At 31.4% G+C, this 26895-nt stretch overlaps 1 protein-coding gene across 3 annotated transcripts in view; it reads left to right on the top strand.

Annotated features, from left to right (window-relative positions):
• The first annotated feature begins 291 nt into the window (after nucleotides 1–291).
• LOC132754719 (uncharacterized) overlaps nucleotides 292–26895 on the top strand; it is a 64015-nt gene continuing 37411 nt past the window's right edge. The window contains exons 1-5 of one of the 3 annotated variants that reach the window (XM_060745397.1): nucleotides 330–492; nucleotides 4722–4973; nucleotides 5232–5268; nucleotides 6492–6596; nucleotides 7329–8379. In XM_060745397.1, coding sequence (XP_060601380.1) covers nucleotides 439–492; nucleotides 4722–4973; nucleotides 5232–5268; nucleotides 6492–6596; nucleotides 7329–7747 — 867 coding nt within the window. In that variant the 5' untranslated portion in view covers nucleotides 330–438 and the 3' untranslated portion in view covers nucleotides 7748–8379. Of the gene's footprint in view, nucleotides 493–4721; nucleotides 4974–5231; nucleotides 5269–6491; nucleotides 6597–7328; nucleotides 8380–26895 lie in introns of those variants that run through there. The other 2 variants (XM_060745400.1, XM_060745398.1) reach the window with 2 other exon arrangements.

Genomic DNA, 26895 nt, shown 5'->3' with positions numbered 1-26895 from the left:
ACATTATTGACGTAACATCGCACATAAAAGTAAACCGCAAAACTATCTTCATTGTGTATTAATATGGTAATACTGATGTATATCAATCTGAATTATTATAACATTTAGATTAAGCTGCATCCCTCTGCATCATAGTTTGTTTATAGACGTATCACTGTTAGTCATTCTTTACATTTCACCATTAAGCCATAAACAATACCCCCATATGAAATTGATATATGTGCTCATCTAGATAATAGTAATCCAGTTTCCCTTCATATGTACAATTCTTATGCAACTGAAACAAAATTGAATGAATCATTTGACGCATATCAGGGCCTATCTGTTTACAATAAGTGACACGTAATTCAGAAAATAATCGACCGGTATCTAGGTGTTTCTATGTACTGTGTTCTTAAATGTTTTGTAGGGTAAAGTGTGTGTGAAACATCAACAAGAATGGAGGAAAGGGACGTACGTGAAAAGTCAGAAGGAAATACAAACAATTATAAGGTAATATAGTTTTAATAACAATGTTGGTATTGTTGTAAACCGATTCATCTACGCTTATTTGATACACACAGGAAAGTAGGGATACATTTATTTTCATAAGAAAAATAATTGTCGTTACAAATATGCAGTTAAAGGAGTCGTAATTTAATAGGGTAATTTAAAAAGGTCATAATAAAATTATAACAAGCTATTTTTTGTTGAAAATATGAATTTGTTTCTTCTTAATTCGCTTGTTAGATTTAATTGAGAACAAATAAGATTTCACTTGATAACAAATGTTTGCTATGGTCAAAATAGTCATATACAGACTTAAAAAGACATAACTAAATACTGTTTTTACATTTTTTTTAATGTTATATTACTGTTGTTTTCTCATTTTTGTCTAGATATTTTTCTATTAATCTTACCAATGGCAATCTCTTCAGACAAAATGAAAAAAATAAGTTCAATTTGTATAATATCTATGGATTTATAAAAGGCGCATGGAAAAACGAGGCTATCTTATTTGTACGAGGTATGTGTATAAAGGCAAACATAGAGACAAATTTGTTGTCTTCACAAAATATATAAAAAAAACAAACGTAACCATGGACGTGCATCTGAATACGAATGCTCTAGTTATTACTTTCTCTGTCGCCACAATAAGTACACCTCGGATGAAATGAACCAATGAATGCACGGTGCATATCCATATCGGTACCCTCTTTGCGAAATCTGCTCAAACGGTACCCTCTTAGCACCTCTGCTAAAAACAAACCAGCGATGGATAACAATCCAGTAAAATTTCATTGTAATAAGGAAAGGAGGTATGACACGTAGAAAAGATGTATACCACGGAACACTAGAATGTTTTATTTCAGTGCTGATTCGTCATGTGCCCGTTTTTCATGTACTGCAACTTCAGAATAAGCTACAAAAAATCGACATGTATTACTTCGCCCAACACCTCGACATACTTTTCGGGCTGCAATGAACCTGTGGCTTGATTATTTATGCATCGTACATATTTAATATGTTCGTTTACATATCATCTTCGGACAAATGGCAGTATATTGTCAAAAATAAATGTAAAATTTATAAAAACACCCTACTTTCGGTTTTGCAGCGGCACGGGCTACCTCTCATCATTTAAATTTTTATATCACAGGTACCCTCTCATTTTCTAACACATAGGTACTCTCAAGGCACGACATATGCTTTTATTTGCGTAAGTCGTTAAGTATGTAGTATTTCTTACTTTTATGTAAATATCACATGCTTAACGACTATGTAAAAATGTAAGACCACAATATTATGGAGCAGAATTTGGGTATTTATTCGCAGTTTATCCTTCAATTTCTATTCATTAAATTATTGTCTATAATTATACTTTAAATTGATTTAAACAAGTTTGATTGCTACTGTTTAATTGACAGTTAAACATTTTGATACTGCAGAATGTAAGGATCAATTGTTTCTACTTCTTGTTTAAACTACGTGATTAGATATTATGTTGCATACTTCTTCCTTTTCAATTGAATAATTTAGTTTTAACTTATGATCTTGAACGTCCTTTCTTTTAAGAATACAAAGTGGGTTAACTTACATAATACTGAAATAAAATCTATACGAATGAACCTAGACGAATACGAACTGCAATTAAACGAATACGAAATTACATTTGAAATTTAAATTTATACATCTAGCCGGGAACCAATATTTCCGTACAAGTCTGACTGTGTAACCGTTGAAATATTCTCTTCAAAAAAATCCACACAATCCAGGGCAGCACTCCACAGTTAATTTCAAATTCCTGCCGTCAATGTCCTACAAGCAATACGTCTAATAATTCTGATACCAAACTACACAACCTGGAAAAAGAAAACACATTTTGTTGAGAACATATATGACATAAGATTGCAAATCTGCAAAGAAATCATCCCATCTGCAATAGGCAGGCAGTCAAAAAAGTTGCAATTCATTCCGTTGAAGCCCAAAACCTACAGTGGCCCGAGACCCAAAACAACACATTTCGTCCCTCTGGCAAAAAATACCTGCAAATATACAGGCTAAAGGAACACCGTCTCTGCTTTAGCAACTCCCTATACATGCAAATATCACAAAAGAAACTGGTGCTCAACCTTGTAGATTTTTTGCTACTGCTAAAAGTTTGTACCCCCCCCCCCCCCCCGAAAAATGACTTGTTTTTACCGTTTAAAAGCAATGTTTACAAAAACTGGCGGCATTGGCATCTATAATCAACAGCATGTGATTTCTGGCCATGTTTTCAAATTTACCAGTGATCATATTAGATGTCACAAAAACAAATTTCATGCTAAAATGCACTTTAAAGACAACCAGTCATTTAACCTTTCCCTTTTATAGACGTGTTTTTGGTGGCTTTTTGCCCCCCCCCCCCTTTGAGGCCTCAAACAGTGAAAAAAATGCCCTATTTAGGACCCCAAACACTGTTTTTCATTTGAGAAATGTTGTTAAAAAAGTGACCACTTTTCGGCGCGGCCCCCATCAAAATAGTACATCAGGGGGTTGCCAGAAGGGGGATGTGCTCCCTTTTGTTTGGGGGGTTTGAAGGGGGCGGTAGTTCCCCTGATTGCCAAGAAAATTTTGAACATTTGACAGGCTAAAAATGGCCTCAGGTCGATCTCAGGGTAACTAGTAACTAACGCTGAAAAGCCTTTTACTCTGTCTTAATTCATTGAGAAGTTGCAGCACTTTGAAATCAGTTTTGATGGAAACAAACAGCGATTTTTCGCAATTTTGAGACGTCCCCCGTTGCCATGGTAACAGAAAATTAACGATTGAGCATGCTGTTACAGAGGTTATGGTCCAGTCAACATTTGTGCCAAGTTTCATCAGTATTGAAGCATTTTTCATAGTTTCAAAGCAGTTTGAACTTGTAACAGTTGGCTTTTCAATGAAAACGGCCATTTTTCACAATATGCTCATGGGGTAAAAGGTTAAATCAAGAATATTCACTATATCTCAAAAATTCCTCCCTAGCCATTCGAAGCTGTGGATTACATTACTGTGGTGTGCTACCTATAAACTTGGATTAAATCGCCGCGTAGCATTGTATCCTAACACCTTGTGCTTACGGAAAATACCGAAGCGATACATGAGTTACCTCCCATCACTAAGATTTTCCGCTAGAATTTTAGGTCTGGTACCCAGCTAGGACACAAAAAGCAAATATTAATCAAGTGGTTTCTAGTTTTTATTTGTTCTGCTGTTCTTCTTATTGAAATGAGTCAGTATCATTTCGCTTATGGTTGTTTAAGGTTAATAATTTCATAATAAATCTCTATAACAACAATTCTTATAGCCTCTACATACAAATTTATTTTCAGTGTGAATCGAATGGGAATAAGAGTTGCACAAATACATTTGTAAGAAACAAGTTCGAGAAAACACACTTTCTTTTAAATAAGTAGAAATAGCACATGTTTAAAACAAAAAGTAATTTATTGGTATCTAATACTAAATCAAACGAATTAAGATGAAGCACTGGCTTTAGAATATTACAATTTACTATAAACATAGTAAGAAAGAATAAATAAATATTTAAGTAAAGAACTTTGATTTACTCACAGATGAATCAAATTTGTAGGAATATGATTTAAACCTAAGCAAATGAAAACAACAAGTAGTCAAATGAATAAATACCCAAATTCTGTTCCATACAATATAGTAAAACGTGCACACAATATTGTTCTTAAATATGCTCCTTTTATTTATTATCCACAATGACGTTATATCAGTATTCCATTTTCTATAAAATAAGATCTAGATGAAGACGTCTTTAAAAAGCGTTGCGTTTTTTTCCATGTAGTTACAATATCAGCATCATTTATGCACATTATACACATTGTCTTTAAAGGCGTTTTGTCACATTTATTACACTTACACGTATGGGCTGACCCCCATATTGGTAAATCCTTTGGTCAAATGTTTTGTCCGGTTAATCTTACCTTGCCCTTCCGAGCAAGTGCAGTACCGCAAAGATCAAATCTCCGGGACTCAAGGATTCCGCCTCCGTGTCGGTCCGATTTTATATATTCTGTTTATAATGACATGAACCTGAGGTCGCTTGTCTTTTTGTCGAAATATTGTGTATGAATTTTAAACTTATCTTGTACCTTTTTTTTTCACAACGCTAGTGTATGTACTAGAAAAAAAGAAGTGTTTGAACTAGAATATTGGCATATTCATAATACCATTTACTTTTACAGAAATTAAAATGTACTCTAACGATATTGGTTGCCGTAGCAATCGTCAACATGAGTGTCTTACTTCCTTTGGTCGTGCACTTGCATCTCTCACGACAAAACCGAGTCGAATCAGAATGGTGCTCTGTCTTAGACGTAACAAGTCAAGGGAACCCAGACCTTTTAGGCCAGCTTATAGTTAAGACTGACAAAAATACTGATCGTAACAAAACATGTGGCAAACTGAGTACCATGTTGAAGACAGTTGTTAATCTGGTAGTAATGATTTTCTGATTATTCTATTTCTTATCTCGTCAAATAAGATTGAATTAAACAAATACAAGCATGTTTGTTTTGGCCCTTGATGTGAATGTAAGTTTTGTCGGAAAATAAATGTTATATATAATAAAATTTAATAATTGCAGATCTAGGTGTTATATAAATGATTATGTTATGATCATACAAGTAAAAAGTATTGATATAAATATATAATTGACACTGTTATTTATGCTTAATTATTATTCAATGTTTTAGAATATACATGATAGCTACGACAGTGACGCTTGTCCAGGTATGTTCTTATCATCTATTAACATCATCAAAATTTGTTCTCCTTTCTTCAACGTATATCCTATTTAAATGAACAACAATTTGAAACAGAGTTAGCAACGTCACCCGCCTCAATCAGAACATCCTCGGCTAGTATTCATAATAAGCTCAGACTTAATACGCATTGTCAAGTAGTTCACAACCTGATTTAAGATTTACACAAAAAACAGAGCTCAGGGTGTAATGTATAGCAATTGTATTTGACAGCAAAAGAAAATATAGTCTATTTTGATCAAATATATAGTCTATTTTAGTAAACTTAACATTGAGATTATGTCTCAAAATCATAATCAATTTAAAAATGCTCAAAGATGCACAATTATAACCAAATCCGAATAAATGTAAACAGTTAGACATTTTGTACTTTCGGTTTCTACAACCATAATAAGAAGTATTACATAATGTACTATATGCAGTTATGTCTGTAAATTTACAGTGGACTTTTTAGGTGGATTTTTTGATATATTGTTATAATTTTAGTCTTCATCTCCTTGCATTAAATTAATATTTGTTAACATTTTAGTTTCTTATTAGCGTAGGTTAGACCGAAATACCGTATCCGTTCTGTGTATTCTTACTTCTTTGTTCAAGGTCTTTATCCGAAGACTGACGGAAAGGGCCGAAAATTTGCAATAGCTCCCGCCTAATGCAAGCTTTACATAAAACAAAGAACAGTATTATTTCAAACGTTTGATGTATAGGTTTGAACATGCATTGCAAAGTCATGATAAATGCTATATAATACATTCAACAAAGACATATAACACGCTCCTTAGTATGTGTCATGTGTAACACATTTGACAGAAAAAGAAAATACATGTGTACATGTTTGTTGTATTTTCTAGTTTCTTCAATTTCAATTGATGTGGTTACAGTATAGTATAATCATCCTAAGAATATGGTACATGCTGCTTGACTGTGAAATGCAGGTTTCATTACATCACCCATTTTCAAAATTTAATTTTGTTTAGTCCCGCCAATTGTTTTCTTGTTTTTGGCAAACACTTTCGTTTACCTTGAGACCATGCGCCAATGTTCATAGAATGGCACGAAAGTGTCACACTAAATGTCCAAGAATGACCACCGTATGAATACATTTGCGGTTGTTCCAAATAAAAAACTTAATTATTTTTCGTTTTCTAATTTTGAACTGTTAAATTCTACTTGGAAACATTTACATTCCAGAGCCGGAGATGCTTGCTTTAGGTATCAAAGCTTTCAACTGCACAGCTTCAAAGAAAGTTGAATCTACGTTACATCTTGATGACATATCATCACACGCTAAACCAGGTATGTTATTACTATCAACACATACATGCATTTGCATTTTACAAAAAAAACCACATTATTCTGCATTTTTTGCCATCAAGTATGTAAACGAACGGTAAAACAGTTTTACATGTACACAGCCTTCAATGGCAACATTTTTTTTGTCTGTACCTTATGTTACAATCAAATGGAATATTCTGATACAAAACAGGAATAGTCGGCATTTTCAGGATTTTTTACAAAAAAATTCGCTTAAAAATAGCAAATGTTAAATGTTTTAACCAACATAAAATAGGATTTTTAGGCCTGATACCATACAAGAATAATCGAATGTTTAGGCAACTGACATCAATAATCATTAAACATGAACAATATGATTATAAGTATTACCAATACTTTGCATTAGTAAAAAAAATCTGGAAGAACGGTGATACCTCGGAAGCATTAATCGCAACAAAATGACATGAAAATTGCAGACTCGCTTCGATTGAGTCTGTACATGAGGGATAATGAAAATGTGCAACATGCGCCCTAGCCCGGGTTTGAGCGCTATTCAGCGTTCAAGACTTGAAAGTGCTGAAATGCTGGAATTATCTCGCCGTTAACAATTCCAAAGCAAGCCAAAAATAATTAATAATAATTTGATCACTTTTCTAACAAATAACAACTATGCTTGTCTTAATACCAATACCTGGAGCATACACTTACATGTTTGTATCAACAATTGTTACTCATGAAATACATTTTTTTCAGTTCCTGGGAAAAATACAAAAGTATACTGGAGCCGTTTTACAGATATGATTATACATCATATGAAATACATCCAGGAGGAAGGAGTTATCTACATCAAACAATCTGGCTATTACTTTGTGTCGTCTTTGCTTACAGTAAGAGCTAACAGCATGACATCGACTGATACCGTCAATAACTCCGAAGTTGCAATCCGTCACGTTGTTAATGTATTACACCACAAAGATGGGGCCAAACAAGTTCTTCTTGAACACGTCAACTCCATGTGTGAATTATCCTTCGGTTATGCAGAATGGTCAAGTAATATAGGAGCACCTTTTTACTTAAATAAGCAGGACAGAGTATACGTGGCCACATCACATCCCTATAATATTGTCAGTGGTCACAGTAAAAATTATCTAAGTATTCATACCATTTTGTAAGATCAAAGACACAAAAACAACAACAAAGCAACAACAAATAACACAATAAAAACGCTAAAAAAACAACAATGTAAACAAACTAATAAACAATAAAAAAGACAAACAAACGAAAGTATACAATTTGTTATATAGGTAAAATTCCGTCTGGACATTACTGCTTTAAATTTTGATTCTTTATATTTTTTTACATTATATCTGTGATATCAAGTTAATTCCCTTTCGAAATTTTATTTCATTAAGTTTCTATAATCGTTTTCTCGTTCAGGGCACACGCACTTTTGTGTCTGTGTAGCATATGCCGCTCTTCAGGGAATGACTCTAACATGACACATTGAAAGTTCCATGATAACCGCCATATGGACACATCTGCGTATGTTTCAAAATCAAACTTTTACCTTTTCATTTCGAAGGGTTGAATTCTGCTTATGTCCAGGCTAGGAGGCGTAGACGATAGTTTGTAATTATCACTACCGTCCATGTACTACATGTACGAGCTGCAATATTTTCAATTTTCTGTGTTTTGCTTTTTTTATGAATTATGTTTTTATCTATTTCTTTACCATTTTGTTTTCTTTATTTGTAATTTGTTAATGATCAAACATCATTTTTTATTAAATGTTACTCAGAATACACTCACTATTTGTTGGATATGTTCAACACTTACAACAGTATCACATCATCTCTGTAACAATGTCAAGCAAATAATTTGATGCATGTAAAAATTGTGATGTTATAAACATATTTGCCAAATCAAAGTTTAATTTCCATAGACATTTCTAAGACATGTGTCTCATTAAAAAGAATTTTATTTATAATTGAACATACTACCGTGACGGTGAATTATATAGACACAAATCCTATATAAAATGTAGACGTTTTCTCGAAAAAAAGTGATTTCTGAATTACCAATTGTTATAATTAATAAACCTTGTAGATATGGTTGACATCTAATAGTCAAATTTCTATCGATGTATGTACATTACGCCAATGTTTATAAAATCACCAAGACATCTCGATTCTTTACACTTAAATCACTACATCTGTCTGGGCAAAACCCAATTTGATAAGTTTTTTTGTTTTATTTTTATGCTCTTTTTATGTTTCTGCAACCGGGCACAAGTCCAAAAGAAAATGTATTGTATACAACAATGCATAATGACATCATTATTTCGTATCACCAAATCTGTGTTACTTCGAGCAAAATAAGGATTTCATATTGACCCTTTTAATTTAAATGGACAACAAAAGTTGTTTAATCTTAAATTTTGTTTAGACTCGTAAAATGAAGAACGAGGCTACATGAAGTACAACTATAGTGTTGAGATATGGAATTTGGACTAGCAAAATAAACAAAAAGATCAAATTGATGAGATTGGATCCACAACTGGTTTATACAAGGAGATAACCTACCATCATTGGTAATATTCTACTAGGGGTTTGAAATAAATATCATTTATGTAAAAGTATGTGAGCATAGAATATAAGGCAGAAATGATAAATTGACTACACAAAAAAACTCTTTAAATGTAGCAGCTTGTAACATATATTTTGCCAATCTGAAATCCTGTGAGTTATCACAGGAAGATAGTTTCTTTTTAGGACAAAAACAACATTAAGTGACAGGTTTTATGCCTAAAATTACTTTTAAATATTGATCTTTTTCGCCCTGCAAATTTGATGATAATGTGGTTGTTATTCAAAAAATATTTTGATGGATTGTTTAAATGCTTTTACTAAATTAAATGAAAAGTTATAAGAAATCTATGATATAAATTTTCTTGAAAATGAGATAATAGTTGTAAACGCTATAGATAAAACATACTTATTAAGAATCTTATAACCCTTTCCTTTTATGTTAAAATTATTACATTTATATATAAATGTAAACGAGACTTAAGCATTTTGAAAAAGATTTCGTTGTTGACATAATACCATGTCTAATTGTAAAATTCTTTGGCACATTTTACTATTCTAATGTCAATGTCATTAATTACGACCCCGTTTAATCAGAGTATTGTGTAGAAATTCAAAAAATAAATTCAGCCATTAATCATGTTAGTGTTTAATGAATCAGCGATAATTCCTTTAAATTTGTCTCACGACTGAGATACACGAGAGACATTTGGTTTCAAAAATACTGACTTACTGCCAAACAGTAACCTATACCGAAAGAAATGTGCTTTGTCGAAACATGTTTCGTCGAAAACACGCCGTCAGACTTATTAAAAAAACACAAAACATGATTACTTGCTTGCTTGCTTGATTGATTGATTAATTAATTGATTGATTGATTGATTGATTTAATGGCTGGTTTGATAAAGGACTGAATGATCATGATGATTGGTTGATCCATATATTGTTTATAAAGTAATTATTAATAGTAAATACTTTTTATATGATCAAGTAGTCCTTCATGCAAGTATGAACTACACTTATTTCATTTATTAAAACACGTATACATTTATGTTCATCAAAATGTAACACACGGATTAATAAAATGAATAAGTCTTTATTTATTGAACTTGTATTAAAATTGAATTGTAAATGTTAATTTTATGTAAATTATATGCAACAGGAAATCATAACTCCCCAATACTGCAGGTTCTGTGCTGCACCTTATCACAATAACCTCACATAAAATTGCATTTTGTAAACGACATATAATGTCTTAACATTCAATACACAAATAATACGTTTAAAGTAGCAGAAAATTTTCATCAATTGCTTCCGAAAAGAAGGAATCGAAGAATCAAGGGGTTAAAAAGTCTTGGGACGATTCAAACAGTTATCGACTACAAGTGTTTTACTTGCTCTTTCACATGTAAGATTTTACTTCGGGCGCGAATATTCCTTTCAAAAGATTTCAACCATATACGAATTTTGATAACATTGTTGAGCCTCATTTACTGTTTAAATTTAAAAGGTATATGTACATATATCAGTAATCAATTCCATTTTAATGTGGCCAATAAGGTCTTAGACGCTAGGATTGATCGATAGTAGATATTTGCTGCTATATTGTTAAAGATATAACAGCAGGGTTTAGCTGAGGATTGAGCATACTTTCGAAAAAAATGACAGTAATATGAAAGTATATATATGTATCTGTATATATAAATAATCGTTGATATGTTCCAGTTCGATGATATGCTTTAAAATTTGATAATCGTCGGGGGAAATATGACACTGTGAATGTATTCAACAACTGATATACCACTAACATTAATAAATAAATACCTTGTTTGAAGTGAAAATTAAAAGAATATATATATAGATCTAATGACGTGTACTTATTGCTTTTGTGCAAATTCTTTCAATTTGCACCCAAAGGTTGATCAGGTCTTCAAACAATGTGATCAGCGAAACATACTGCGATTATGTACGACATATATAAAAAAAATGAACGGAGGTTTTTTAAGGACGTTCAGTACAACCAACTGGTAATTACGTATCATAGCGCTGACTTGTTATTTCAACAATACATCTTCATTCTTCTCAGTCCTAAATAAAATCTTTTTTTTATGCATTTAAAGAATAAATCAAATGTTGTTTTCAAGACTTATACAATATTAACTTCTATACATTTACAATACTGTTATAATTAATGTATGAACAATTCCATTTTATAACATTCAACAAACAACTTGCCGTTTCAGACAATAAAAATTGATACACGTAATTGTTTTATTTTGATTAGGGCCATTATTGTAGGAATACTTATTTGTGTGTGAAATTAGATAATAATTTAATGATTGATTTAAAACAGAAAGTAAAAATAAATTAATATATAAAATAAATAATAGAAACTGGAAAATTTAACTGGACCTATATCTTTAGGTAGGAGTAACGCTAAATACATCTTTCTTCGTGCATCACTATCTACAATAGTTTCCTGACTTTTTAAATTGATCGCTCTGTGGACTACGACTTTAAATGTGTTCTCGAACTTTTATAGATGTGCATTAAGCCATTTTTTCTTTATTTGTTTTAGTTCTTAAAATACAAAAATCAATTTGGATTTTATTTCAGGCTTATTCATGCTGAAATCAATATTAAATATTATCAACCGATATTTCATTATATATACAAATATACAGTACGTATTTTTGTTTCATACAGTGCCATACTTGCAGAAATTCAATTTAAATTGGCTTGTATCAGCTCGTGAGAGTCATTTTTATTACAAATTAAGGAAGCAATTATAGAATAATTATCCTTGTTTTGTTTTGAAAAAAAATCAAATTTTTTACCGTTTAAGTTTACAATGACCACACCCTTATCATGATATTGTTTTTCTGACATAATTAATAAAACGTAAAAAGGAGATCAAATGCAAAGCCTAAAAACATATTAACCTTTTCTCTGCTAAAATACAAAATATATAGTAATTAATATGTATGAATGATTTATTAACGGCATTATTTTATTTTATGCCTCATACCGTTTTTAATACTTGAAGTGGTACAATTAATTTGTTTTATCAGTCAAAAAGACATCTATAATATTATAGACACTTAGGACATTAAAACTTTCCTTTTGAACAAATGAAGCTGGAATATTTTTAAGTGTTATGCTTTATAAAGATCTTTTAAAGCATGAAAAGTTATTTAACTGTACTGAAAGATGTGTTACCATGTCATAACATTATCTAAGTGTAATGTCGCTCCTTTGCAACTAAACAATTATTTCAAGGATAATAACTAGTGTATTATTTTGACAAGTTATACGGCCCTATACGGTTTTGAAGCGGCTCTGGTTATATTGCAACCGTTTACGAACGGTCATATTAATTAATTGTCAATAATATACATAACGAATTTATAATACAGCAAAATTTCTTTTTGTATTTATAAAAGATAAGATTTCTACATAAAATGACAGTCCTGTACATTAAACTATATAAACACCACGATTACCCAATTAAAAGCGATGTTACAATCGTGCAGTATCTTACAAACGTGCAATCTTGCATTGTATATGTTGTGGAATAAAATATGGGGAGCCTAAAGCTTCATTTTGGATTGACATGACATTCATATTCTTAGACATTTTGTTTTTCAAGACCCCAAATATCCAATAGGGTACGTTAATATAAACATTTTTTGTAAATACTGACGTAAATAAAAATAGAAACAGAACATGTGGAAGATTGAGTATCATGTTGGACACACTTGTTGCACAGGTTATCTCATTTATTATTGTAACAAAAATAACATTTCGATAAGTGACTTTACATATTACATGTCTTGCAATATTGTATTGTATTGTCGGCGAATTTTGCTCATATGTATGACGGCAAAGTATACGGATTTTAGCGTCACTTTTGGGTACGTCCCTTTCCATGTTTAGTAGTATGAAACGTTAGAAGTTTTGGAAAGACGTATAAAGTAGACAAAACATGTTGTACATTCTTTTCCGTAGCATAGTACCATTACCGAAATGTATGTGTAATTTTATTGGTTTCCTTTACTTTTGTTGTTATACTCGGTAAGAAAGTAACGGTATAACCTTTACAACATGAATATAACTGTAGTAGTAGAACATATCATTTTCATTATTTGTCTGTCCATAAAATATTGTTTTTCTGCTATTTCAGAAAACACATAAAAGTTACGACAGTGATATGAACTCAGGTATAAATATTTCCTTGACAATTAATATAATAATGCTAGATTAGTTTGATCTTCACAATTGGTACTATAACGAACTGTAAAATTTACAACAAAAGTTAATTATATGCCTTAAAGGACACTTGTATGCATATTTAAGCACAGTTAACCGTGTGGTTTACCAGTGATGTACATTTTTTAAGAACTAAAGCTTTGTTATTGGAAGGGCTCTTTTTCAGATATGAACAAAAAAACTCTAAAGAATCTAAAATATCATCCGTATAAAAAGTTTTCCCAATTTATTATTATTATCAGCTAACAATCAACAATAGCAAAACGATTGTTTCCAGTCAAGATTAATGACATATGCACAAAAGTGTTACCCTACCCCACCCATATTAAAACATGAAGTTAGACCATTTTCGTTCTACATGGATAGCCTAATTAAAACAAATACTAAATATTATCAAATTGCGGGGCTGTTTTTAAAGTTACCCTATTTTTCAAAAGTATAATGGTTGACCTTGTGAAGTATTAAATACTTTTTCCATGTAGTTTTGATTTAAATATCAAGTACTTTATTTTTATTCGATTTAACATTATGTAGCCAATAAATACCCATATTAATGATATAATTAAAATAAGACACTTTCCCTTTCAAAAGGGATATAAGAGAAACAGAAATAATGTTAAAAGAAAAAAAGGCAGACATGAAAGGTTGACATCTCCGGGGGTTGAACCCACGACCCACAGTTTAAATGCATTTGACAGTTGTTTTAGTCTATTTGAACACTCTTTAATGCGGGGTAATGCATAAGAGTGATTTGACCTTAGGTAAAATAATATAAACTATGGAATAACTTTTCAATATGGCTCCAACTTATTAAACAACTAAACTTCTTTAGAACAAAAAGCATTATTAATGTTATACTTGTTTTTATAAAAATGTCTTATGTAACCGTTAATTTAAATGTAAGTTACCCTTCTAGCCTTACATTTATTTATAAAAAAAGTCTTTATTTGTATCATGTTCCTTTCAGAAGATACACCTACCTGGTACATTTTTTATTGTTGTTGTTTTTATTCCAGAATATCTATCATTGGAAATCACGCAATTTGGTTGCAACATTACCCAGAGTAAAGCATCTATATTACATCTTTATAATATTAGCTTAGAAGTATTTACAGGTGTGTTAATTTCATAATTATTTTGTGTTCGGAAAAAGATCATCCTTAAATTTAAGCAGTGCAAATGAAAGAAAAATGTGTGATTACTTTTTTTATGTTTTAACATCAAGATAATGAGCATACATGTTGTTTTGAATGCTGGCATTAGATTTTCTATTTCCAACGTAAATACATGTAGTTTTGTTAAATGCTGGTCATGAATAGAAATGTTATCTTCACTTTATACATTCGTTTGCTTCTTTTAGTTCCTGGAAAACAAAAATAATTCATTGGCAATCTAAACAAGGAAAAGAAAACGAGGTTTTATCTGTGGACGAAGGAAGCAACATCTACATAAAGCAATCTGGCTTTTACGATGTGTCGTCTTTGCTTAAGAGTTCAACATATAAAATTAACCTGCAATGTAAAACACTTTGTTTACGTAAGTCATCAAATAGACGGGACCGAACGCGTTCTTCTAGAAAACGTTAAGATCAACCTGTGAATTGGCATACCGAAATGCAGATGAATGATCTAGTAACAGAATTTGCTTTTAATTTGAAGAAGCATGACAACGTCACATCCGTACAATTTTGACACTGCTCACAGCAGAAATCATCGTAGCATACAAGCTATAATGTGAAACACTGCATTCATAAATTCACGTGTTTCTGCTCAAAACATTTTTGAAATATCCAACCTCTGTCAACATTTATTCAACCTTGTATTCACTTGCTTAACATTCTTATATCTTGTTTATGTTTGCATAAACTACTGCTCGATTGATGCGTTTCTTGTATAGATATAATAATATTATATCATACATTAAACAGAAAAAACGTTTGAACAGTCATCAAAGCAAACTAAAAAAACACATATTAAATTTTTACTGACAAACAAACGTTTTAATACATACATATATGTTCCTTTAAAGTGGAAATGGAAGTAAGTTGCTTGTTTGTTGACAAAATATGAGATGTCTGCTTCTGTTATACATTCATGTCTTTTATATCTTTCTAACATTAAATTGCCATCTCACTAGGCTTCCTTTTTTCTTTTTTTTTTCTTTTTTTTTATATACACATATATATTCTAACTGTGTTTCTTACACCCAATACCTAAATTACAATGTCTTTTCATAGCAGAGACACATTTACAATATTGCTTTTGCTCACTAAATTTATGCTCAAGATATCTTAAAAAATAAAACTTAGTGTTTGAAAAATATTAAACCAAAGTGATCTTATTGTATACACACATATTGTAAAAGTGACGACAACTCTTCACACCGTTTAAATTGTTTGATAAACTGAGTTGTCTACCTCAGTGGTGTAGTCAATATTATCAAAACCTTTAGAGTTCAAGTCACATCATCATACAAATTATTCCTTTATACGCTCTTGTTGAAATTAAATACCTTTATTAGTGCAGAAAGCATATCAAATTACCAATAGAATTATTTTTATACCAATCATTTGTTCATATTAAATTTAAAAATTCGTTAGTTTTTTGAATTGATTACGAAGGCAAATTAGCAATTTTTATGAAATAGTCATTCAATATCGTTCATGCATTTCTTGTATGATCCTTAAAGATTTATTTGCCCATTATTCTTAAGTTTACATTATCTTTAAAAATATAAACATTTAAGTGCAATATGTTAGTTTATGTTTCATAAGCAAGAATGGGCTTAGTTGGGTGACAAGAGGCGCTTAAATGAACATTCGGTGGCAACAAAATATAACAAAGGTTGCAATATATCAAAGTTTCAGTTTCGCTTGTAGTTTAAGCAAATATTTCTTTCTGATGTTGGTGCAGGCTATGAAATAAAAGATAGCGATTAAGACGGCCGCCGCTAATTGGATTGACCAATATCATTTTAACAAACTATATTTTTAAACAAAAGGGAAGCACAGCTCTTTAAACAGTACTGAATTGCATTTTTTGTATTTTTTTATTTTGATATACACCTAATACAAATTGCCTTGGATGAGTGTTCAGAAAGATATTAAGAAAAGGAAAAACTGTAAAAAGACGTTCTGATTGAGGAAGCGGGGTCTTTCTACAGTTTGTCCCAGCTGAAAATAAATGTTGACAAGACATCGGAAATTCTTTAGAATAATTATCAGATAGCAGTACGACATACACGTAAATTTTACTTGAACACATTTTTGCTTTGTCAAATTGCATCCGATCTTCACCAGAGGGCCAAGTGTTGTCGGAGCAACGTTTCATGAGAATCAAGGAGATATGGCTACTTCTCACCCTGTTGATATTTCATTTGATTTGTTAAGGAACTTTTATAACAAGCATGTGTAAGTTGTACATTTGAGGGAAATATTATAAAACAGTAAATATAAAAACTATGTTGATAGAATTTAATGTCAAACGTGAAAACAAACTACGAAAGAAGTATATATACATTCAAGTGTTTCTTGTCGGACAATGTAATATACATTTTAGTTCTGATCACTTTATTGATAACATGTCTCTCCGTTCTCTGAACATTCTGTGAACGTCGCCTACCTTGTTGATCTTTTTTCTTAATTCCTTTGAAATAGTTTTTCAATATTAATTTACAAAGAAATTATACAACAAACTTATTATTTATTTCTGATAATTATGAAATCGATTGTAGAATGTTAAACAAAACATTAACATCCTTTTCATTTAATTTTTGTTTCTTAGTTTGAATGCAAATGGCACACTTAATTTTCTAGGTTTCAATCAAAGTTTGCATGAATATTAAGAAGGGCATGGTGGATATTTTCGCCCATAATGTTGTTATTATCTTAAGTAATGGTATTTTGTTAATTTGTAAAGACAGTCTATACAGGATCTTTATAAAGAAATACAGCAAATTACCTTCCATTCCTGATTTGCTCTACAGAATTATTGTTTTGAAAATGTTTGACTTTAATAGTGATAACATGAACATTACATTTAATAAGGTCTTTGATCACCATTTACTTGTAAATCTTGACAATTTGAGGAAAGATTTATATTCTTTCATACATACACTTGATTCCTAAATATAATTTTTAAAGTAAAACACTTTGAATGAATTACTTAAAAGCATGACATTAAGCCATGACACTGTCATTTGTATCTCCTAAAGTTATTATTTTGCTCTACCTTAAACAATTGTATATGATTTGTATAATGATAATAATGTTCTTAGACAGATAGACCTAAGAAGTATCAATCAAGTGATTTGTGTCATACCTCTGCGGGGGATATCAGTTCTAATAGCATACCAGAGTTGATTTGCACTCTGGTAAAAATATTTGTGTTTTTATCAAATCATATTTCAATAATTTTTAAACTTCCTGTTTGATACACTTCTTATAGTATCTTAAAATCAATAAAAAGACGAGCATAGGTTTAATCCATATTCTCACTTAAAACATGTTTTCAAACATTCATTGTTGTTTGTGCAAAATGTTTGAAAAAATATAATTAAATTAAACCTTTATTAATAAAGTGAATTCCATAAAAGTTAGGTCTAAAATTTGTATATTTTATAACATAATCAAACTGGCTATATTTGAAGTTTTCATGCAAAATTGGGTACATATAATTTTCAAGTTGGTTGATTTACTTTAAAAGAAATTGAATGTACTGTGATGTAATTGAATATGATTGCCTTACTTCCTTTTCTTTGCGCTAATTTTTACAATTTTAATAGTATCAGTCTTGAACTGAGGTACTTACGTGATATTTATGGTACATGTATATTGTACTAAACATTCAAACACAATTACAAAGACGCTTATAAAATGGAACAGAAACATCTGTTTTCAGTTAGTCCGTATAATTATGTTTTGATCCGTCATGCCTTTATTGATATATCAGGTACCATAGACTGCTATATCTTGAGAAAAAAGGGTCACTATAAAACTACATTTTCCCAAATCAAAGACATAGATAACAGAGATCAGCAGTTCCAATATATTCAATTGAAATATCACAAATGTCTATCAAAAAGTGACAAATTAGGCATACTGTAGCAATTAAAACTAAATATATTAAGATTTGATCCTTTTATAGTATACACGATTTGAAGTTACCTTTTTAATCTATTGCTGAATGTTAAAATGTTTGTAACTTTCTATGCATTTCACTTAAAATAAGGTTGCAAAACATACCAACTTATCCAGTTTTTCATTATGTGTATAGTTGCGTAACAAAAGTTAAGAAGTTCTCTGAAAAAAATGATGTATCATTTCTGTAACTGTTTTTACCTGCTGCCATAGACAAATGTATAAGCTTTTTGAAAATGTATCATTTTAATGATTTTGATATCTCTTTAGTTTTACTTGTCATTTTTAATAAGTTTTACTTGTCACAAGTTTGAAGTTCAGCAAACACGCGCGATATCTTAACTGGATCGGTATTTTATCATGTCATAACATTGATTTCTGTTGATTAAGGGCATGCATGATAAATTTAGCTTTAGTCACCCCAAGCTTTATCAGACACATCATAAATACACATTTAGACCTTGAGGGAACTACTTTTTTCGGGTCATTTCCAGTCTACTGTTTACATTGGATACTACAAATACTACATATTTTGATAGGATGAAAATAATACATATTAAGAACACAACAAATTTTTGTTGCTGTTTTATTTTTATTTTGTTGTATTGCTTAACACTTTTTAATAGATTAAAACAAATTTTTTGTCTTTTTATAAAAATAAGATAAATGATAAGAGAGAATTTATAAGCTTGTCTTTGTGTAGTACAGTCATTAAAAAATGTCTGATTATTTGAGTCAGACCAAATTTGACTTAATTTGGGATCAGCTGAAAATACATGTTGAAGAAATTGATCAAGATGAATTCCTGAACAAATACAGCATAAACAATCACTGACTTTTATGATGAAATGGAACCAACACCACCCAGCCTTGTTGAAAGCAGCCTTTCTGAGAGTGCCCCTGTGTTGACAGTCTCTGGTGCTGCAAATTAACTTGTATTGCCAACTTTAAATGAACAACCTCCTGAAACAAGATCAGACTTTTGAATTTATCTGCAGGTGATATTAATAAATTTATAGAGGAGCATGATAACAAAAATACCATGAGAAAAACTTTAACTGACATAAATAAGTTCAGAAGATTTCTTGAAACAAAAGGTGAAAAAATAGAGATTCATGAGATGACTGTTGATCAACTTGATTCATATTGAGCAAACTTTATTTTGTTTATTAAGAAAGCAGATGGTACTGAATATGAACCGAGTTCTTAACGTTACATTAAAGGTAGTTTTGACCGAACAATGCAGAGAAATAATTACCCATTTTTATAATGAGAGAAAATGGCTCACACTTTTCTCTGACAATAGATAGATGCCTTAAAGGCCAAACAATACTGTCTAAAAAAGTTAGGAAAAGGTAATAAACTACGGGTTGCATCGTCACTCTCCGACAAGGAAGTCAATCAAATGTATATCAAAGGTGTACTTGGTGCCATGACACCAGCAGCATTACTCAACAATGTTTGGTGGAACAATTGCCTTCATTTTGGAATTAGAGGAACAACAGAGCAATATATAATCTCTTATTATATGAATTTACAACTTCATTCATGAAGGCAAAATGATGTCATCCTATGCGCACAGTTTCATACTTAAGAGGTCAAAATTCCTATGAATGTCTAAACACTAATAATTTGACTGTTTCCGATCAAAAAGTCCAATGGATGACCAGAGTCTATCCAAAAATTATATAAAAAAATTCCAGCAGCATTACATGTTTTAATGTTATTATTAAATTTCTTCCCGTCCATTTGTTTCTTATCTTGATTTAACATACTAATCAATTTCTCATTTAAACAAGGCAGCTAAGATTAATTCTGATTATAATAAAAAATTTCAATTTCTAAAACAATACTTAAATTAAAATATAACTCTTTCCATTTCAAATTATTTTCAGATGGGGATATATCAAACTTGGCAAAACATCAGAGGGTCTAGAATATTTTAGAATTCAATGAACGCCAAACTAAAACCAGGATTACGAAAATGCATGTGATGTAAGGAAAGTCAGACCCCGAATGTATTCAATTCCAGGTGATGATAGGGACCCCATTGAAATTTACAAAAGATATTCTGAAAATCGTCCAGCAGCATGCCTTTCTGATGAATCTCCATTTTACATTTTCCGGCAATAATCCCTATCAATAGTGACGCTAATGGTCAATGCCAGTGGCTTCTCAAAGTTGTTCTCACTTCAGTGTTGTTATATTTTCTGGTCCTTCGGGATCATTGATGCCAACACTATAAAGTGTTGAGAATTGTGTACCGCTCAAGCCGGTGCTAGGGGGCGTGAGGGATGTTGCACTTATTCATTATCCCTCATGTACAGACTCAATCAAACCGAGTCTGCAATTCTTATGTTATTTTGTTGTGATTAATGCTTCCGAGGGATCACTTTGTTTCCAGAATTTTGTACTTCACAACAGCAGGTGTCAAGTGCCGTGTGGCAGCCGTAAAAAGTTGCCCCGTACTTCACTTCAGTGTTGTTATATTTTCTGGTCCTTCGGGATCATTGATGCCAACACTATAAAGTGTTGAGAATTGTGTACCGCTCAAGCCGGTGCTAGGGGGCGTGAGGGATGTTGCACTTATTCATTATCCCTCATGTACAGACTCAATCAAACCGAGTCTGCAATTCTTATGTTATTTTGTTGTGATTAATGCTTCCGAGGGATCACTTTGTTTCCAGAATTTTGTACTTCACAACAGCAGGTGTCAAGTGCCGTGTGGCAGCCGTAAAAAGTTGCCCCGTACTTCACTTCAGTGTTGTTATATTTTCTGGTCCTTCGGGATCATTGATGCCAACACTATAAAGTGTTGAGAATTGTGTACCGCTCAAGCCGGTGCTAGGGGGCGTGAGGGATGTTGCACTTATTCATTATCCCTCATGTACAGACTCAATCAAACCGAGTCTGCAATTCTTATGTTATTTTGTTGTGATTAATGCTTCCGAGGGATCACTTTGTTTCCAGAATTTTGGTGTGAAAAAAATGGAGGCCTTCTTAAAAAAATGGCTAAAGATGCTGAATTTAACCCCGATAAGGATTAACAAACCACTCTGCAAGAAAACATCTCGTCCAAAAGTTCCAATATTGCACCAACAGATAAAATGGCAATAAGTGGGCAAAAATGTTCAATCTATTATTAATTATAGTGAAATTTCAGAAGAAAGGCAAATGATTGCTCTAACCTTTTGGCATTGGTCCGCAATCCATCCATCCACTGGACCATCAGCTACAGTTACAGTCAGATTCTCCATCGCGTTTTAAAGACCAAACTGGCACTATTACAAACAAATCATTAGAGACAATGTCAATATCTCATTCTGCAGCTTCAACGGAGACACAAATTGGCCAAATGAATCCTGGCCAAATCAGTTACCTCACCCACTCATCACAGCAGATTGCTTTATCCAGCAACAACTTAAAGTCCATAATTTATGGCGCAGTATTGCATGTCAACAACCTGAATGTTTTATTCAAGTCTGTAAATTTAAAAAATATAAACACTTGACAATGAACTGGTAGGCCTAAACTTTCAATTTCTTTTTTTCCGTATAATCAGCTGTTCAACGACATTTTCAAATCTTGTTTACTTGTGTTTTCTCATATTTTGTTCATTAATGTAACACTGATATGTCTCATGAAAATCTTGATATTGAATAAAAACACGTAATCTTATTGAGTGAGTAAATAAATCTATTTTACAAGCAAGACATTAGCCAATTTTAAGCTCGTATATATCGATTAAGCACGTTGAACGTCCGTAATTCATGCATTGGTTAATTCAAGATGACGATATTAATACCAAAATATCAAAAATATGCGAAATGAAATAAAATGAACGAAATATTTTTTTCTTGTTACTAGTTTGGAAATATTTAACTGATAAACTTTGAATCGGATATAAATTTTAAATATAAACGCCTCACTTACAATTAACTAAAACATTTGGGACTATTTCTGACCCTTGACAATAAATTCGGATATTATTGCACGCGGCCTGCACACGAGAGGTTCTGATAGGTTTTTGTATCAATTAAAATTTAAAAAATCAAACAACAATTGAAATTGAAAAAATGATAAAGAGAATACCAAGCAAGTGTCTAATATTATAAAAGTTATCAGGCTCTGCTCGAACAAAAATAGGAAAGGCTCGATAGAGCCTCTCTCTTCAATTTTTTCTTAGCCTTGTCTGATAAATTTTATAATATCAGACACTAGCATGGTATTCTCTACATCTAGTATGTCATATCGCAGATAACTATTTTACACGATAAATCAACTGATTCAAGTGCTTGATAAAGACAGTTTCAAAATCTTAATTATATATTTAAATCATCTTTATCATTATTAAAGGACTGCACAAAATATGGACTTTTTGGTGTGTTCTAAAAAATATCCAACGAACTGAAAATTATACTTCCTTATTTTACTTTGATTTAATACTTATTTATTAGGTTAAACAGAAACGAAGTTTACATTCAAATATCCTGCTGGTGATTATTTTATACAAAAAGTAATATTGCTTTCTATTTTTATCAGTTTATATTGAATTAAAAGGTAATATTTAAAAAAGTGAAACATAAAGAGTTAAACATTTCGTTTGTAGAGCGTAAAAAAAATGCCTCAACTTTATTTTTAGAAATAAATCAATTTCAGTTTACTTTACTTTGGTTTACTTTTTAATCCGTTTATAAAGAATTTATTTTTGTTTGATTGTGTAGGAAGCTATAATTATATAAAGGCACTTTCGAATTTGTTTCTGGAACCAACCAACTATTTGCCCTTGACAAGAATTAAACCCATTCGGCGAGCAATCATTTTTTCTGTCTTTGAGCTTGTAAACGCTACCTTTCATCAAAATTAAGTGCTTTAAAGTATCCGCTCTTAGCCGAAACTAACTCTTGGAACCTCATATTCTTTTTTATTTTCAAAGTAAAATAAAATCTTTTTACATGTACAACTGATAAAAAATCTTTAAATGTTAAAGATATCGGGAATTATTGTTTCTATTATCAAAAATAAACAAAAAACTTTTTTACAGGAAACAAATAAAGAAATACGGGTATCAGGTTTCATTTAAAGTAATTTGGCACATATGAATGAAGATTGGAGTTCTTTGGTTAAGTTATTTTGGACTTCCAGGGTGTTATTACCTGTAATTTTTGTTCATTCATTGGTACAATATTTATCTAATGCCTACAAATATTTACCTATATGGAGATCATTACTGTTATTTTATCTAAATTGTTTCTGTTACAAAACATTTAAAAAGTTTAAAACCTATAGACCAAATTATAAGAAAAATTAAATTAAAAGACGTTTAAGTATCTGTTATATTCACTTATCAATAATAACAGAATTGCCAAATAATAATCAGGATAACTTGTCAGATGTTCCACCCTACTTAGGTACCCTTTTTGCAATATAAGGAAATCCTTTATCTTTTGGCATCCACTGCTAATTATCAGATAATCATATCTTTGACTCAAACATAGGCACTCATGTTTTGTTTTCTGATATGAACGCTACGCTTAAAGGATTCAGCCGACAACAAGTTTTTTTAACCCTTTCCCTCATGAGCATATTGTGAAAAATGGCCGTTTTCATTGAAAAGCCTCCTGTTACAAGTTCAAACTGCTATGAAACTATGAACAATGCTTCAAAACTAATCAAACTTGGCACAAATGTTAACTGGACCATTACCTTTGTAACAACATGCTCAGTCTTAAATTTCCTGTTACCATGGCAACGAGGGGACATCTCAAAATTGCCAAAAATCACTATTTTGCCTGGATTTTTCCATCAAAATTTATTTCAAAGTGCTGCAACTTCACAAGGGATTGAGATAGAGTCAAAGGCTTTTCAGCGTTGGTTACACGTTACCTTATGATCGACCTGGGGTCATTTTGAGCCTCTCACAAGTCCAAGATTTTCTGGGCGATGAAGGGGACTACCGCCCCCTTCAAACCCCCTAAACAGAGGGGGCACGTCCCCCTTCTGGCAAGCCCCTGATGTATCTTTTGGATTGGGGACAGCGCCGAAAAAGTGCTCATTTTTTAACAACAATTCTCAAACAAAAACATGTGTTTGGGGCCCAAATATGACCATTTTTTCACTATTTGAGGCCTAAAAGAGGGGTGGGGGTCGAAAGTGCGTTGTTTCGCGTATATATGAGGTAAAGGGTTAAAGGATACTCAGGCGAATTAATGATAAACATATTAAATTGTCTTATGAACACAAATCACGCTAAAATGGCACTTTTTAAAAATCCCTGCATGAATGTCTGTATTAAATTCTTTATATTTTGGGTTTTAAGCGTAAATATACTTGTATCTATATATGTTGCACGAAATTCAGAAGTCGACAGAATCACCGAATATTTGTGTCTTGAACAAACCCTTAAAGTTACAATGACAGATACTAGAACTGTGGATATTGTATGATTGAAACAAGTCTAAGTCATTTATTTGACAGGTTGTTTAACGTATCCAAAGTTCACTGTGACAACTATTGTGAAATCTTAACGATCTTGTCTGACCAACGTTGGTCAGGTTAGAAAACCTATCATTTAATGCCTTATAATGAGAAAAAGATTTGTTCCTGTGACTGCCTAGTATAGTATTCATTTTGAGGGCATTTACATAATAATGAATGTAAAATTCAAAACGAAGATATTAAATTCTGCCTGTGTCTCCCTTTAAGGGAATAAACAATTACTAGTATGTTGATAAAAAGTAAATGTTTCATTTGTTTTTTTCATGTTCTTATTCCGTAAAATTGTAAAAAAAATACACATATAATTGAACTAGTCTTTAGTCAGGCGTGTCCTGTCAAGGAAACCTGGCACATACCAATAATTGCAATTCCCTCAAGGTTGTTTGAAGTATAGCCCCTTTTTAATTAAGTTGATCATTTGTGTTAAGATTTTTCTAGACAGTAAATTTAATTACATTGATATTGATATTTTGATAAATAATCAAAAAGAATATTTATTCAAATTACGCATGCAAATTGGTAATTCGGATATGTGATCACATTCATTATTGACGTAACATCGCACATAAAAGTAAACCGCAAAACTATCTACATTGTACATTCATTCACATGATAATATTGATGTATATCAATCTGATTAACTTTTAGATTAAGCTGCATCCCTCTGCATCATAGTTTGTTAACAGACGTTTCACTGTCAGTCATTCTTTACGTTTCACCATTAGGCCATAAAACATTACACCAGTATGAAATTGATATTATGTTCTCATATAAATAATAGTAGTCCAGTTTCAGAAGAAAAAAATCAAAACCTTTATATGTACAATACTTATGCAACTAAAACAAAATTGATTGAATCATTTAACGCATATCAGGGCCAATCTGTTTACAATAAGTGACACGTAATTCAGAAAATAATCGACCGGTATCTAGGTGTTTCTATTTACTGTGTGTTTAAATGTTTTGTAGGGTTTATTGTGTGTGTGAACACGAACAAGTATGGAGGAAAGGGGCGTACGTGAAATGTCAGAAGGAAATACATACAATTTTAAGGTAATATAGTTTAAATAATAAATAAATGTTGATATTGTTATAAACCGATATATGAACGCTTATATGATACACACGAAAAAGTAGGGTTATATTTATTTTCATTAACAAAATTAACAGCATGTTTAGTCGTTCCCAATATGCAGTTAAAAGAGCCATTATTTTATAGGGCAATTTAAATAAGATCATAGGAAAAATATAACAAGCTATTTTTGTTGAAACTATGATTTTTGTTCTTTGTAAATTCGCTTGTGAGCAAAGTCACACAAATAAGATTTCACTTCATTTCAATTGTTTGCGATGTCAAAGTATTCATATATAGACTTAAAAATGCAAAACTAAATATTGTATTTACATGTTCATGTAGTGTTATATTACTTGTTTTTCTTATTTTCTTGTCTAGATAATTTTCTTTTAATCGTACTAATGGAAGCTCTTCAGACAATATAAAAAGAGTATAATTATTTCAATTTGTATAATTTTAAACATGTTATAAAAAGCGCATCGAAAAAATCTGGCTACCGCAAAACGTACGCACGTGGACGTTTTGCGTCGCATATCGTACACATGTTGACGTTTTGCGGTGCATATCGTACTTGGTACGTTTTGCGGCGAGAGTGTGTCTTTGCGTCGCATATCGTCCATATTTTCTGTATTAAAATATATTCATTATAAACGTTACTTTTATTGGTTCTGTCACTTTCATATTGTTTCAGGTAAAGATATGACGAAATAAACATTAAAGTGCAATATTTTTGTGATCCTATATAATTCTGACTTT

Source organism: Ruditapes philippinarum, unplaced genomic scaffold (genome assembly GCF_026571515.1).
Source record: "Ruditapes philippinarum isolate M1 unplaced genomic scaffold, ASM2657151v2 ctg3956_1_1_1_1, whole genome shotgun sequence".
Classification (NCBI taxonomy): domain Eukaryota; kingdom Metazoa; phylum Mollusca; class Bivalvia; order Venerida; family Veneridae; genus Ruditapes; species Ruditapes philippinarum.
The sequence above is the reverse complement of the archived record's forward strand: the minus strand, read 5'-3'. Positions and strand labels throughout refer to the sequence as shown.